The 16336-nt window shown below is 39.1% G+C and overlaps 1 protein-coding gene across 4 annotated transcripts in view; it reads left to right on the top strand.

Annotated features, from left to right (window-relative positions):
• LOC129732756 (dynein intermediate chain 2, ciliary) overlaps positions 1–16336 on the top strand; it is a 65157-nt gene that overhangs the window by 31885 nt on the left and 16936 nt on the right. For 3 of the 4 annotated variants that reach the window (XM_055693945.1, XM_055693946.1, XM_055693944.1), the window contains exons 3-7: positions 189–296; positions 781–923; positions 1157–1595; positions 15530–15607; positions 15707–16160. In XM_055693945.1, the coding sequence (XP_055549920.1) occupies positions 189–296; positions 781–923; positions 1157–1595; positions 15530–15607; positions 15707–16160 (1222 nt within the window). The remainder of the gene's footprint in view (positions 1–188; positions 297–780; positions 924–1156; positions 1596–15529; positions 15608–15706; positions 16161–16336) is intronic. The other variant, XM_055693947.1, reaches the window with a different exon arrangement.

Genomic DNA, 16336 nt, shown 5'->3' with positions numbered 1-16336 from the left:
ATGTAAATAATCTCAAACTGTAAATTTAGCAAAAAAAAAACCAAAGATTGTTCGATAGAAAATTACTAAAATCAGCAATCGAACATCGTATCACCTTTCTCTTGCATGTTCACCACATCACCTTACCTCGGTCGAACACCATCCACACCCAAAACATCAATTTCAATTAACCCACTAATGAACTAAAGAGCTGTACGCCACATTGGACAAACCGGCGGAACCAGGTCCGGAAGAGGATCAAGGCCCGTCGCCGAAGTCCGAATCCCCGGACGGCGAAGAAACAGAACGTGACGAAGGTAATTTTATGCTTGCTCCAAATTAAGGAAACCATATCTTCCACTGCTCAGTCAGCGGAAGATCGGAAATTTCGTAAATTGGCTTTAGTTGTCGTCGAAGCAAGCGCCCGTGCTCTCTCTTCCAATGTTGTTGTTCTTTTCTATTTTTTTGTCTCTCATCGGAGTACTGCACTGTCCTAACATTTACCTATTTCTATTATGTTTCTAGTAGCTGTTTTGTTATACTGTTTCAATCTGTAACGTTGCTGACATTTTCGTGTATCAATACGCAGAAACTATTGAGCTGCCGGTTTGTTAGTTTTTTTTACTTTTGAAAAGTTTCTGTTGAATAGTTTTTCTGACAATTCTAAATGTAGTATGTAAATATTTTGGTTATCGTGTTAATAGAATTTAGGTGTATCACTAGATTTATCCTAAGTCTGTTAAGTGTCCCTGTTGTCGTTATATAGAATACACTTGTAAATAATATTGATTTTGCAATTAGATGAAGCTGAAGCTGAAGCGGAAGCCCAAGAACAGGAAGAAGAAGTACAAGCCGCTCCTGAGGAGGAAGCACCGAAGAAAAAGCTGACCAACCAGTTCAACTTCTGCGAACGTGCTGCGTTGACTATTGCTAATCCTTCGAGGGTAGGTATTAAGTTTGGTTTTACATTTTTGGAATAGAAAACCTGACGCAATAGGTGCTTTCGATAAATCGTCTTAATTTCTTTCTATAAACCATCATTTTTGAAAACGAATGCCAAAAAACTAGTCATGGTTGAATGATTCGCCACGCAGTAAAACCCAAATAATAGTCCATAACCGATTTTATTGAACACTAACGTCAATAAATTCTATATCACTTTCGGCACCTTCCGCAGGCTGTCGATACGCAAACCGTGCCGCCACCGAGGTCCACGTACGGAGCGAGTGTACTGCAGTGGGTGATTTACGACTCGTACGCCGAGGACTATGCCCACCAGCAGCGGGAGAAGGAGCGCGAAAAGGAGAAGAAGCCAACTCTGCACAAGCGAGATGAAAAATCACGCAAAGACGACAAGGCTAAACAGGCGGAGGAGTTTAACAAGCGCTATCTGCAGGCTTGTCAGATCATTGAGCGAATGGTTAATCAGAACATTTACGACGAAATCGCCCAAGATTATCGTTACTGGGAGGACCCTTCGGATGAGTTCCGTGAAGAGGAAGGTACCCTGCTGCCGCTGTGGAAGTTTTCCTACGAGAAAACCAAGAAAATGTGCGTCACGGATTTGTGTTTTAATACGCTTTATTACGATCTGTTCGCTGTGTGCTTCGGAACGTGTGAGTATCAACTTTGCGTTTAAAGTGTGCAGATTTTGTATTAAAGGAGACGCGTGATCATTTATTCAGTCTACCATGGGGTGGAATAAAATCAATCATTTCTGACTCACTGCATGTTGATTTTTCTCGCAACAGTATTTATTGAAAATAAGTACTAATATGTGTCAAGGAAAACTGCTATGACTTTGGCTAAAATTTCAATCGAGCACTTTGTGAAATGAATACGAGAATTCTATAAGGTTCTATAACACGAAGCTGGGTAAATTTTTTCCCATTAAGTCCATGCATTCTATTGGAAAAATGCTATCATTCGATACGATAAATTACAAATAAACACTAAATTTTAATTTACAAAAATTATTATTGCCAATTAGAATTGTATTATTCTTTTGAAAGTAAGAATTGAAAAATTATCGAAACTTAACAAACATTTCTCCATCCTGAACTTTTAACCAAAAATTTCGTTGTAACTTCAGGTTTCTTTGAAGAAAAAATGAGAAAAAAATCATCTCATGTTTTGCATATTGAATTTAGTTTTTTCTCGTATTAGTTTCCTTCAAATCATTCTCAGACAATGTTTCTGTACAACCAAAGCTTTCTGAGTTACAATGCTTAAAAATGAAACCTGTGTCAAAATGCATACACCCTTTCGAAAAGTTAGCTTGAGTCTGAAAATATTCAGTTTGCTCAGTCAAATTCGTGTGCGACGGGAAATTCAAATCTAAAATGGTCGAGTGGCATGTAAACGCTCATAGATGACTTTCTTGAGCTCATCTATAAATGCTGAACGTTTTAAAAAGTCATTTTTAGATGTAATTTGCAATCCACACCCGATCAGATGAGCAAAACTAAAACATTTCAAGAATTCATCAATTTCATTCGAGCTTTTGATAGAATCACTAAAGCAAAGCAAAGCCTTGGTTCTGCATTCCGATTCGGAACTCTACCTTCTTTTGATTATACACAGACTTCGCAGCCAACTGTTTAGTGTGCAGGACAATTGTGGGGCTAGCGCTATACGATTCTACTGACACTAATAGTCTCTTCCGAGCCGACACTCGATAGAATCGCTATAAACTCTACTTTACCCTTTAAAAAATACTTCTCTTTTTAATTCTATTGCTTTCACTTATCACTTTTACGATATGCAAAAACCATACTATATTAACCTATAGTGGACCGCTCGTCAGATTAATTCAATTTCTATAAACACAAATCAGACTTTTTGAATGTTTGTGGTGCAGATTGGCTGGATAAGATGTTTCTCGATGGAAGTTTCTGAAAATCCCTCGCGTTTCGACTTTCAAAGTTCGATCTACACGAAATACAAGTAATAGGGTAAATTAGCTTATGGATATAGCTTATGGATGGAGTGGATCCCTATCCTATAGTGGACCACCTGTCAAAATAATTAAATTTATGCGAAAACTCGAGGGATTTTCAGGAAACTTTCATCGAGAAACATCTTGTTCAGTCAATCTGCATTAGAGTAACGAGAATCATTTCCAGAATCCTTACTTACTTTACTTTTACGGCGACAGAATGATTATCGATCGAATTCCGAATCCAGAATACGTCGCCATGTCACTCGGTCTTGCGCTGCTAACCTCCAATCGCTCCTAACACCTATTTCGCGGACATCCTCGTTGACAGCACACATCCAACGAGTGCGGGGCATACTTCGAAGTCGACGGCCTATATCGGGATTTCTGCTAAATATAGTCGTTTTTCCGGCATTCTAGCTACATGCCCAGCCCACTGCAGCCTGTCGTGTTTTATCCGCCTAACTATATCCGCCGATTTGTACACCTGGTACACTTCATGGTTCATGCGTCTGCGCCAAACACCATTTTTTAATATGCCGCCAAGGATTGCACACAAAACCCTATGCTCGAAAACACCAAGAGCTCGCCGATTGGCCTCTTTCAACGTCCATGCTTCATGGCCGTAGAGGGCCGCGGGAAGAATTAGTGTTTTGTAGAGTGCAAGTTTAATACGGGTTTGCAGACTACGGTCACTGGGACCTCAGCTGGTTACGCAATCCGTAGAAGGCCCTGTTTGCAGCTGAGTAATTCCCGCTGAGACCAGCCCACTATTTACATGATGGTATTGAAAACGATTCAAATAATGTTTTTTTGGAAGCCCATGTTGAACAAGCAAAGAAACTGCATTTGGTTGATCAAATTGATGGACGGGGGTTAACTGGAAATCAATACTATTTTAAAAATTTTCGTTTTCTTCAAAACTTGGCTCACCAAAATTGCTCTTGAATATCCTATGAAATTACCTAAACCAACATATCTTTTTCAGTGAGGTAAGATTTAACGAAATACCAAACGTTCGAGTCAAACATGTTTTGGTAATTTTAATATTATTTTTGTTTTAGACAACATACATCTCAATTTTGACATATTTTATGTAAAGAAGCATAATCTTTCGAATGGGGAGATCGAAGTAAACCACGAACGCGAACGGACGCAATTTTTCGCTGTGTCACAATTTGCTCGTTGAATATTCTTAAATTTATTGCTCTCGGATAGTGTTGCATAAATGTAATCGTAAACTGAATCAAATCAAAGGTAAAGTTGCTAGTCGAGCAAAAATCAGCCCGGAAATTGTGGATTCAGACTTCAAGTGCTTAATAAGCAACTAACTGTGACAATTCTGGTCTATCAGCACCAGGAAAGAGGAAGAAAATTTTGTATGTTATGTAATGGTGTCGAGTTTAGCGCGCTGGACGAGGGTGCTTTTTGGTGCGGCCTCAATTTCAGCTGCAGCCAGGAGCCAGCTCAATTCAAGTGTTTGTTAGAAGTTGAGATCGGTTGTGAAACTTCCGCCTAATCAACCACAGTGTCGGTTAAATATTGTGTGAGAAAAAGTAAGGACAGGCAACAGCCTAAACTTATTCCCAATCTGATCCGGATGACATAGGTGAGAGCGTTCCTTTTATATTTTATTATATTTTTATTTAAATGCTGGAGCGAGTAAAGGCGCTATATCCTTGGTTTCGAAACCCGAGCATAAGGAGGAAATGCCTATGTTCCATCCCAGGAGATAGGTCAACAAAGGAGTGTACTTTCTTAGCTTTATCACTCCCAACGAATTAGGTATATTACTTCTTACATACGGAGCGGTTGGTACGGATTGTCCCAGTTCTTAGATTATATTGTATTATATTGCGCTACACAGTAGGCTTGGCCGTTGACAAGAAAAATGTATGGAAATCATTTTTTAAAAATGATGGATATCATTTTCCAGGGTCCTTTCATGTACTGGCTGTGTTAGTGTAGACTAGACTAGACTAGACTAGACTAGAAGCATAATCTTTCGAATGGAATAATAAAATTTGAAGTAGGTGAGTAAAATCCAATATGGCGACTACCCACTTTGATATTTGCAAAAGAAGGCCCTTACTTTTCCCTTTCTAATGATATGTTGGTTTAGGTAATTTCATAGAGAAATTCAAGAGTTAGAGCAATTTTGGTGAGCCAAGTTTTGAAGAAAATTGAAAATTTGAAAAAAGTATTGATTTACAGTTAATCCCCCGTCCATCAATTTGATAAACCAAATGCAGTTTCTTTACTTGTTCAACATGGGATTCCAAAAAAACATTACTTGCATAGTTTTCAATACCATCGAGTAAATAGTGGCCGGTCTCAGCGGGAATTGCTCAGCTGGTATCTGCCTTTTCATCTCACGGCTAACCTCGTTGTCACATGTCACTAATGAACCTAGGTAAATAAATTCGTCGACTACTTCAAAGCTTTCCCCATCCAACACCACCTCAGCACCAACATTTATCGGGCTACCACGCTCTTTACCAGCCACCAGTTTCGCAGAGTTAATGGGGAGCCCTATTCTCGCAGCTTCCCTCCTGAGAGGTCCGAAGGCCTCTTTCACTACTCTACGGTTATTACCAATGATGTCAACATCGTCCGCAAAACCTAGAAGCATGTGAGACTTCGTAATGATGGAAGTCTATGGAACAGAATACGGGAGAGAATTTTGTAAACGGTGTTGAGAAGGGTTATGCCCTGATAATTACTACAGTCCAGGCGGTGGTCTTTCTTGTAGATCGGACATATGAGACCCTCCAACCAGTCTGAGGGCAATTCTTCATCGGATCACACTCTCAGCATGATCCTGTGTAAAGCACGATACAGCTGTCGCTCCCGACTCTAAAAAGTTCGGCTGGAATGCCGCCCTTATCAGCTGCCTTGCAGTTCCTCAGCTCTTTAACTACTCTCTTAACCTCGTCCATGGATGGTTGGTCCATAGCTTTGTCGACATCCTCGATCCTGCTCCATTCAACTACGCTGTTTTCTACGCCATTGAATAGCCCACTAAAGTGTTGCTTCTAACGCCTAACCACCTCCGTTCTATCGGTAATCAGATTCTCCTCCCTATCGTTGCACATGACAGGGACTGACACGTTCCGGTTCATGATTCCATTTATCTTCTGGTAGAAGCTTTCCACATCGTGCACAGCGAAGCAACCTTCCGCCTCCGCAAGAATCCGCTCCCATTGCTGTCGTTTCTTCCGGCGATGGAGTTTTTATTCAGCAGCTCTAGCTTCCCGGTATCTTCCTATGCTCTGACGAGTCACAGCCGTGGTTAACATGTGAACTCTGGCGCGGTTCTTTTCATCCGTCACTCGCTGGCACTCAGCGTCAAACCACTCATTTGACGTGGCCGTCGCAGATGTACCCAACACTTCTCTCGCTGTGGTACTGATTGCACTCTGGATATGCCTCCACTGTTCATTCAGGCTACCTCCAACTTGCTCCTCGATCCGCTCATCAACCTTCCGCAGGTACTCTGGAGCCACTTCTCCAGTTAATAGTCGCTGAATGTTCAACTGTATCCTCCTTGCCGTCCTGGATTTAAACACGTTGGATAACCGAACGCAAATCTTGGGTACCACGAGATAATGATCCGAGTCAGCGTTTGGTCCTCTAAACGTCCTCACGTCTGTAACGTCTGAAAAGTGTCGACCATCAATCAAAACATGGTCGATCTGAGAGCAGGCCCCTCCAGGTGTGCTTACGTATATTCCGGCGTGCAAATTAAGTGCTACAGATAGCCATACCTCTGTCTGCAGCGAAATTGACAAGCCTCAGGCCGTTGTCGTTCGTAGTAGAGTGGAGGCTTTCTCTACCAATCACGGGGCGAAAGAAGTTCTCTTGCCCGACCTACGCATTTGCATACCCGATGACGATCTTGATGTCGTGTCTTGGGCACTCATTATACGTCTTTTCCAGGAGCTCATAGAACTCCTCCTTCTCTTCATCGGGTTTATCGTTGGTCGGCGTGTACACATTTGAGCCGTTGAGGGCAAAAGTGGTACATGTGCCATTTTTACACTTTTTGGGTTTTCTGCATAAATTGATGCAGAACGCAATAATGTACTAGAAAAAGTAAGAAAAACCGAGATCTGATAACCTAAACCAAAGTTATAGCCAAAACAATTTTTGGTATTTAACATAATCACCAATTCGTTGAGAGCAAAAGTGGTACATGTCCAGTCTGTGCATGTTAGATGAATTGTAAGTCGAGGATCTTAGGATATAAAACCTAAATTAATCCACCTAGTGGTGCAGAAACTTTTGTTATACTAACTATTACTTTATACATATTTGGCCAGTCACTTACAAATCGTATACCATCATAAGTCCAATTTAAATAACGAATGAAATGAATTTGAAAGATAGTTTTCAGAGAGTTAACCAAAGACGATCATTAAATTAAAGCATGATGTGGTTTTTGCAAATAATATGAATGTAATCACTGGGGTACATGAGTCTTATTTTTTCGATCACAAACCAATTTTTAAATACTGGCTAGGAGTAATTGAATTTTTTTTTTGAGATAATCGAACGTGAGGAAACAGTAATAGATAACAATGATGCTGATTTCACACTAGAACAGCAAACATGTATGTTAGTTTAATGCGGTTCTACTTATTCGCTTTATTTTCAGAAATCGCTTGACCTAGATTTATGAATCAGCATCAAGTTTTTTTTACGAATTGAAGCAAACTTCTACAAACCTGCTCTCGAAATATAGTTTAGAATTATACAGGAAAAAATATAGCTATTGATGAAAGAATTGTCAATTTAATTCTATCTCAAATGCATTATCTGTAAATAAAGGTACTCCACGATCTTTGAGAATTTTAGATTTTTAGAGTGTAGACGAGAACATTATTCTTTTCGTAGGCCTAGGCTGTATGAAAAAATCCGAAATAAAGACTTTTTAAATCATGCTGCGATAACGAGAAGTGGAATAACATGGATACTCTGTTTGCACTTAGTCTTAAATTAGAAAGCAATATTTGTATCTTACATGAGCATATTGTATCATTCATAGAGATAAGTGACTTTTCACCTGCGCACACTAGTAAACGTGTATAGCCATCTAGAGTTGCTTCAACACTTTTTCCTAATTTTGCCGATTACGTTCACCAGCTACTTTAGATTCCTGGTCACAAATTCAATACATAAAATAAGTATTCAACTGAAAAATTTTCCAGCTGTTCAAAACGTAGCATTGCAAACAAAACAGCGATTTATTTGTGTTTTTCTCAACGGGTGGCACTAACACATTCGTACGTAAATAGGTCTATACATCTTTGGTAAAGCTTTTCAAAATATCTGCATCGCTAATTGTGTTACATGTGCAAACTGTGGGATCAGATTTTGCTACAATGCTTGGCTCCCGAAAGCTGTAAATGTTTCTTACTCTTCGCAAATCTAGGTTCAACGTACAATTTAGTATATATTTTATAAGAAGTGAGGATGGGAGCTTCGGAAGAAAAGGAGCTAAGTAAGCATTGCAGTTTCTTCTGAAATCTGGTTCAAATTTCCAAGAAAAAGCTTAGGGGTATTATATTTACACCAGTTAAGACGCACTACGAAGAGTGCAAAGATTATGAAAAGTTGTTCATGATTGTTGATTTTCTTTGAGAACTAAATAGCGATTCGAAAAAAGAGGGGTAGAGAAGAGGGAAGAGCAGTGAGAGAGAAAAACTATCCAGAAATTAAAATATCCCATGTCTAAAATATACTTTGGTCAAAACTCTACAGTTCAAGCAACCGATAAAAGATCGCACTCAGTATTATTTTCAAAGATCTCTGGGGCTTTCATTTGAGCATGCGAACATCAAAATCGGAATAAGCGTTCTGTAAGAGAGTTTTTAGAAGTAGAATACTTCTCTCAGGAAGTTCGGCTACATAGGGATGTGAAATGAAAATCTAAAACTGGAAAAAGTGAGAAATATGTCCAATTTCAAATGCTAATAAATCGGTTAGTTTTCGATGGATTTCCTTCGTTTTTGCAGCAATCAATTAGAAAATCTTCTAAGATTCCTACCAAATGCATGAAATTGCAATTTTATTATTCGAACTATTGTACTATTGAAAATTCTCAAGCCTTGTCAAAAATAAAAAATTCGACCTCTGATTGGTCGTTACACGATTGCTTTCCCAAGCACGGTCGGCATAGTTATGGACCTAGTAAATTGGGAATGAATCATTTGGCCTACATAAGAGCTTCATCAGATAATAAACAGATATTTCATTTGATATTAAATTGAACAACTTGAATTTGAAGAACACAAATGAATATTTGAAGAGTTAATATTTTCTCGTTTTGCGCTATAATCCAAAGTTAATTATCTTCATCTACATGCATACTCTGACTATTATTACGTGTTTGCGTCGCTTAGTGTTTGGCTACGGTTATGCAACACGCAAATAACGACGCGATGCGATTCGGCAAGACGAAATGTGTTGAAATATATAGCTCTACTTCACCTTAAGAAGAGCTGTACATTTCACCACGGTAAGGCGAATCGCATCGCGCCGTCATTCGCGTTCTGCATAACCGTAGCCTTTGTTCCGTTCCCGTTTAATGATGTCGTATTAAATGTGCATATTACAATTCGGCAGCACTTCACTTCTCATTTGCATAAAATTTAAAAATATTCAATGAACTTCATTCAAAATATCAAACAAAAAGAAATTACAATACTGCCAATGAACGGTCAACGTTTATTTACTAGAAAAAATGACTGACACGCAAGCAGCCGGGTTATCTTTCTTGTAAAAGTTTTCTACTTCAACCTTGCGGTCGTGGCTTTGCATACAACCTTCCTGTGATTTTTTTTTTTTTGTTATTTTTCTTTTTTGGGTCGATTTTAATATACTACACATATAAACAACATATTTACACATACATACGTACAGGCACACATACACAAACATACATAAATTGTTCAATTCGTCGATCTGAGTAAATTTGTATACAACACATGGCTCTCCGTGCCATTAATTTTGCCCTAAAAGTTAAATTTCTTATATAAAAAATACTCTTTGATCAATATTTTAAAATCTAAGCCGCTAATCAAAATTCCACTCGGTAGCATTCTGGGGGAGCACAGTAGCTTTCGTTTGCGTATAAGATCATTAAAATCGGATATTGCGTTCTATAAGAAAGGTGCGTTAGTATTTTGCGGCACATACATACAGACAACATACATACACACACACATACACACGAACAGACATTGCTCAGTTCGTCGAGCTGAGTCGAATGGTATATACGGTTCGGCCCTCCGGGTCTTGGATTTATTTTGCGTTTTTCGACCGATTTTATAACCTTTGTTAAGTATAACAAAGGTAAAACAATCATGTTTTCAGCAAAGTTGGTCAAGTGATTTAGTACTTACAAATGAAGATCTGTCTGCTTTGAAATTTTCTTACTACGTGGCGCTAGTGTACCCGTGAATATTTTGTGACAGAAAGCATTTTACCTATTTCAGTATCAACTCGTATGCTGTTACCATATACATATACACTTGCGCCACGAAAAGACAGAATTCCTTAACAAACAGATCATCATTCTATAGTACTCAATAACTTGGAAAACTCTGCTGAAGACATGAATGTTCTATGTCCTAAGATTAGAGAGCTATAATGCATCATTCATGCCCACACTGGATATTACCACTTTTGCTAGCAACGTTTTCTGGTTGTCGTTATTTTTCACATAGAACAAAAGTGGTACATGTTTTTTTCATTGAAATTTGTGTAAGTTTCTCAACCAGAACTCGTTATGCCTTCATGTACCGTTGGTTATAACATTTCCAGCAATGATTTAGTGCAGTTATGTTGGTAAAAATTGTTGAAAATAATTTACTATTTGTGTGTTTTCGTTTATCGCGTCTCCCCAAAAATTTACTTTATGGCACATGTACCACTTTTACTCTCAACGGTTCATTTATCAGGTTGTAGTAGAAAAATTTGCCCTTAATTCTCAGCACGCATATACGGTCACTGATCGGCCTCCATCTAATGACACGCTTCATCTGTTTCCCTATGAGCACAAAACCGACTCTCCTTTTTGCTTTTACGTCGTCACTGTAATAGATGTGCCCGCAATAGACCTGTTTACGTACGAACGTGTTAGTGCAACTAGTTGAGGAAAATATTTACAAATAGCTGTTTTGTTTGCAATGCTATGTTTTTAGCAGCAGGACAAATATTTAGTTTTTTTTTTCTTCATCTATGACAAATATTTAGTTGAACACCCATTATATGTTTTAAACTTGTTTCTGAATAATTTGTTTCATTCGTGATCAGAAATCGGAAGAAGCTGCTGAACATAATCGACCAAAAATGGTGAAAAGTGATAAAAGTCGAAGCAACGAGATGCGATGATTCACAGTTTAGAGGAAACAAAAGTAACTTTACACGGGCTTACACGTTTACTAGTGTGCGTAGGTGAAAAGTCACTTATCTCTATAGGATCTACTGCCCGGAATTCGCGTTCTCCCGTTTTCGGCCAACTCACCTCCTGTATGGCAACAACCTCCACATTCACCTTCTGCAGCTCTCTAGCCAGAATACCTGCACGTGCCGGTTACATTCCAAGTACCAAGTTCCAAATAATCGTTGCCCTTTTTCGTTCACCTACCCGATAAAGCTGATGAGGCTCCGCGTTTCGTAATGCAGCCGCCCGCTCTGGATCAGACGCTGTTGTGCGCCGCCCCTAACATGGGGATACAACCGCGTACGATCCCCCTTCCCAGTCAGCATACGACCATAGTTTCCCCGGGGGTTGGTTACCCGTATCCCGGTCAGCACCTCGTGGAGATTGGGATTGGAGTTGCTAGACAAAGGTGAATGACCACAATGGGGTCTCAAGTGACACGTGCCCAGCCGTTTACCAACCATTTCCAAATTCTTATTCGTTTTAAAAAAATTGAGTTAATCTGACGAGTAGGTTACTTCCTTCAGAAATAAAGAAAAATAGAGTAATTTTATCTATAGTGGACGCCTCTCCTACAGTGAACCACTCGTCAGATTTACTGAATTTTTCTTAACATAGAATCGAAATTTATTGATGATTATTATGATTCTAATGTAGATTGACTAAATAAGATGTTTTTCGATGGAAATTTTTTGAAAATCCCTCGAGTTTTCGCAAAAATATAGTTAACTTGGCGAGTAATCCACTACAGGAATGGGGTCCACTATAGGTTAATTTACCTAAAGCTGTTAAGGTATGTTTGCATAACATTAGGAGTATATTACAGAGGTTTCCTAAAACTGAAAGAATACTGGATTTTTAACCCTTCGAAGTCTGCCCCAGGTCACATAGAAAATATGTAGAATATTCCTAATTTTGACTATCAAAAACATCATATGTGTACACATGCTAGTACAGTTCCTGATAGTGTGCCTAAGAGCCCTCATGTGCCCTTCAAGAATCTAGATTAAACTAACTTATAGTGGACCGGGACCCTTTTCCTATAGTGGACTACTCGTCGAGTTAACTCAATTTCTCCTAACATAAATCGGAATTTTTAAATGTTTCTTGTGATTCTGATGCAGATTGGCTGGATGAGATGTTTCCCGATAGAAGTTTATTGAAAAATTCCTCGAGCTTTTGCAAAAATTGAGTTAATCTGGTGAATGGTCAACTATAGAAAAGGGGGCCACTGAAGACAATAAAACGTGTTCTGTTATTTTAACACCTTTAGAAAACACAACTTGAAAGGTTTTTCTCATAACAAGCTAACAGCTTCTGTTTCATTTTTGTTTTGTCTTTCTGATCGGGAACCGCTACAATTAAATATTCAAGTTTTATTGCTACCCAAGCGGCTCACAGAAAACAAAATGGTAATTAGAATACTCAGTGGAGTCATTGCCCTCCTGTAATCTTTGTTATTTAAATAAAAAACGATGCCATACAAAGTGGTACTAATTACTGAGTGAGGAGAATCTCCCCTCACAGCTGTTTTTTCTGGGTTGATGGAAAAAAATACTCGTTGAATTTTTTCAAACATATTTTGTCATTTTTGTTTCGATACCAAGTCTTAAACGCGCTTCTGATACCAAGTCTTAAACGCGCTTATGCTATTGCTCTGAGTTTGTATGAGACATATTTTTGGTCCTTCTTTTCTTCTCGTACCCATCATGGTCCCGTAATGTGACATGTTATTTTTGGGTCATGGGGCTTTTCATAGGCCTGGTTGATACAGTAACAAATGGGGTTTATACCGTTGTATAAAAGAGACAGGCTGGTAGTGTTGCCGCTGGATCACATTTATCATCCAGGGTACACTGAATGAACATAAAATTCTGTGTAACTAATCGGAGAGTTGGGATATGAGAGGTCTAAAATGAACTCCGTTACCCTCGTAACTGCTCTTCTGCTTGAAACAAGTGCTGTAACTGTCTCTTCTGCTTGAAACAAGTGCTGGAAGTGCTGGAACTATTCACAAAGTAACTGGTGCTGGATGTGGGGGTTAGTTTCATTTTAAAGGAGTTTTAGGCTAATTCGCAAGCTGGTACTAAACGATCCCCTTCTACTTGTTTTAGAGAGCTACATGTTTCTGAGACTAACTATCTCTTCGTGCATTGTTAGTTATATCTTTCAACTGCTTCAAAAATATATACGAAAACATCTATCAAAATAACTTGGCTCTACATACAACTATTAATTACATCCGAACTTAAGGAGATACACGAAAAATTTTATGAATAGTGTATGCAAATCGAGCAAATTCATTTACGCAAATATACGTTAAATATTGTTATGTCCAATAAAATTATGAGAGATTATAGCTTTTTATCCATTCCTGTGAACTTTGGTTCTCCTAATAAAGTTCTAATAAGCCAGCGTAGAAGTGACTAACCCGGCGAGCAATTACTCTGCCGCACTTTGACGCAATTCTAGTTACATACTCTAGAAGCACCAAGATTCACAGAAATGGTTAAAAAGCTATAATCTTTTTAGGGCATTAGGGCAACATTTTGTTTTCGCTTTTGTCGACCAGTGTTATCTAATGTGATAATTATATATTTATTCAATACACAAACTCTGCACGTTTTAACTCATTTCCTGAGGCAAAGAACAAGGCATTAGCATGGTGGCTAGTCGTTACAAAGCAATACTCTTCTGGCTAGTCGTTTTTTAAATAATGTGCAATTATAAAACGGCGCACTGACATTTCTGGGTAGTAATATTCGCGCGATAAGTTGAAGTTTCAACATCCTGAACAAGTTTGCTGAACACCGTAACTTTCTAGCAGGTTGGAATCGTGAGATTAGTTAGGTTCAAAATACGACTCATTGTGTGCCCACTAGCGCCACCTAGCGGTAAAATTTCACACTGAACTGGCCATAATAATGCTGAAAACCGCAACTTTCTAGGTTGTCAAAAACACGAGATATCCGCCTATTCCAGGTGATGCTAAACGTTTCGGGAGGTGTTGCAATATTCAAACTGGGTGTTGCAATACTCAGAAAAGCGATTCCAAACTTATGACGGGTAGTGTATATCCAGCAACTTGGTCTCAGCCAGCATTTATTATTTATGGCTTGATTGACATCCGACGTGACACCAGCAGATACATTCTCGATTGGCGTTGGCTGGGATATTGAATCAACCGTTTTTACCTTTCCTTTATCTTCATAGCTATAATAATCATCACTACGATAGTGGATTTTTCTAAGCAGCGTTTTCCAGTAGCGCTGTGAACATAAGACGAGGATATTTGTGTATAAGGTCAGACTACGCCGCCGCTAGATAAATTGTGTAGAGCTTGTTTGATTGACACATGCTTTTGCTGTTGTTTTCGGTTATTGACGACGATTGATTTGCTTGGACACATAGTCGAATATCCTGTATGGCAGACTCCTGTTCCTATACATCTCAGTTTGCGATTTCGATACTCTTACCATAACTAGATTAAATGTTTTAAAAACGACTTACGAGAAGGTGGATTCTGTTTTTTATGTTACCTATGATAAAAATTTGTAATTATACTCGTACGTTAATAAATTAAAACATCGCTTGTGTCTGAAAACAGTAAATAGTGATTATTGATATCTCTCGCACAACGTATTAAGCAGATGAACTCAAAATTTTTGTTGATATTTAAAAGTGGAAAAAAAAAGTGCACGATTCTCAATTTAATTGAATATCAGCGTATCTCGCGTATTTAATCATGCCTGATTAACGCAAAAAGTTCTTCCTTTATTGTCATCGTTCTCGTTCACCATCCTGTTGTTCGCCACCTTGCTACTTACCCACCACCTGTTACCGGATTCGTTCCCCCTTAGGAGCTGGGTCATATCAACTAAAATGGAAAGAGCAGCAGAGCATCATTTTGCAGTGCTCGTTATACGATAGCTTTTCTCAAGCTCAACCGATGCATTGAATTAAAAGGTACTCATCCATAATCGTTTTTAGCACCACGCGATCTCTTATCGGTTTCACTCAACACAGGATAAACTCTGATTGTACTGAAGTAGGGTTGGAGTTTGCACGATGTGTCACAAAGCCTCAAGAGGGGGCAAAGGATGTGCAGGCACTCGGCTGTATTTACGATGATTAACATTTCCCATTATCTTTTCTCCTTTTAGTGGATTTCATGAAACAAGGCAACGAAGGAGCGGTTTGCCTGTTCACAATCAAAAACCCATCGTTTCCGGATTACAGAAGTAGGTCTAATGATTTTATTGTACTTCTTCTCGTGCATATAGAGAGCTGTGGGACAATTTGTTTTTGTTGCAATTGTATTTGTATCTTTTTTTTTTCAGTAACGACTGAGAGTGGCGCCATGTGCTGCGATATTCATCCCAAGTATCCGTACTTGATAGCTATTGGGCTGTACGACGGAAATGTGATTGTGTACAATCTGCAGGTGGGCACCAAGGAGCCTGTCTACATGTCCCACGGAGTCAACGGGAAGCACTCCGAGTGCGTGTGGGAGATCAAATGGGGGCCGGATATGCAGGATGGGGAGATAAACTTTTACTCCGTATCTGGCGATGGGCGTGTATTCAATTGGGTGCTGATGCAGAATAAACTCGCAATCACCACGATTATATCGCTGTTTCTAGATATCGACCAGGTCGGCGGACCGGACGGGAGTAGCCTGAAGCTGAAGGGCTGCGGCATGTGTATGGTGTTCCATCCCAATAATCCCGAGATATTTCTGGTGGGAACAGAAGAGGGATACATATTCAAATGCAGCACGGCGTACAGCTCAAAGTAGGTGAATATGGTTGCAGTATCGCATTGTTGTTTTTACTTGCTAGCATGTTGCGTTTACTTTTTACATACTTTGACTTTTTTGCCTTTCTCCTAGAAAGGTATAGCAATCACTGGAAAAACCAAAGGTATAAAAGTGCTCCAAAGGGTCGAATTTCGTATATCAATCGACTTAG

Source organism: Wyeomyia smithii, chromosome 3 (genome assembly GCF_029784165.1).
Source record: "Wyeomyia smithii strain HCP4-BCI-WySm-NY-G18 chromosome 3, ASM2978416v1, whole genome shotgun sequence".
Lineage (NCBI taxonomy): Eukaryota > Metazoa > Arthropoda > Insecta > Diptera > Culicidae > Wyeomyia > Wyeomyia smithii.
Note: the sequence above shows the minus strand (reverse complement) of the source record. Positions and strands in the feature narration are given on the sequence as shown.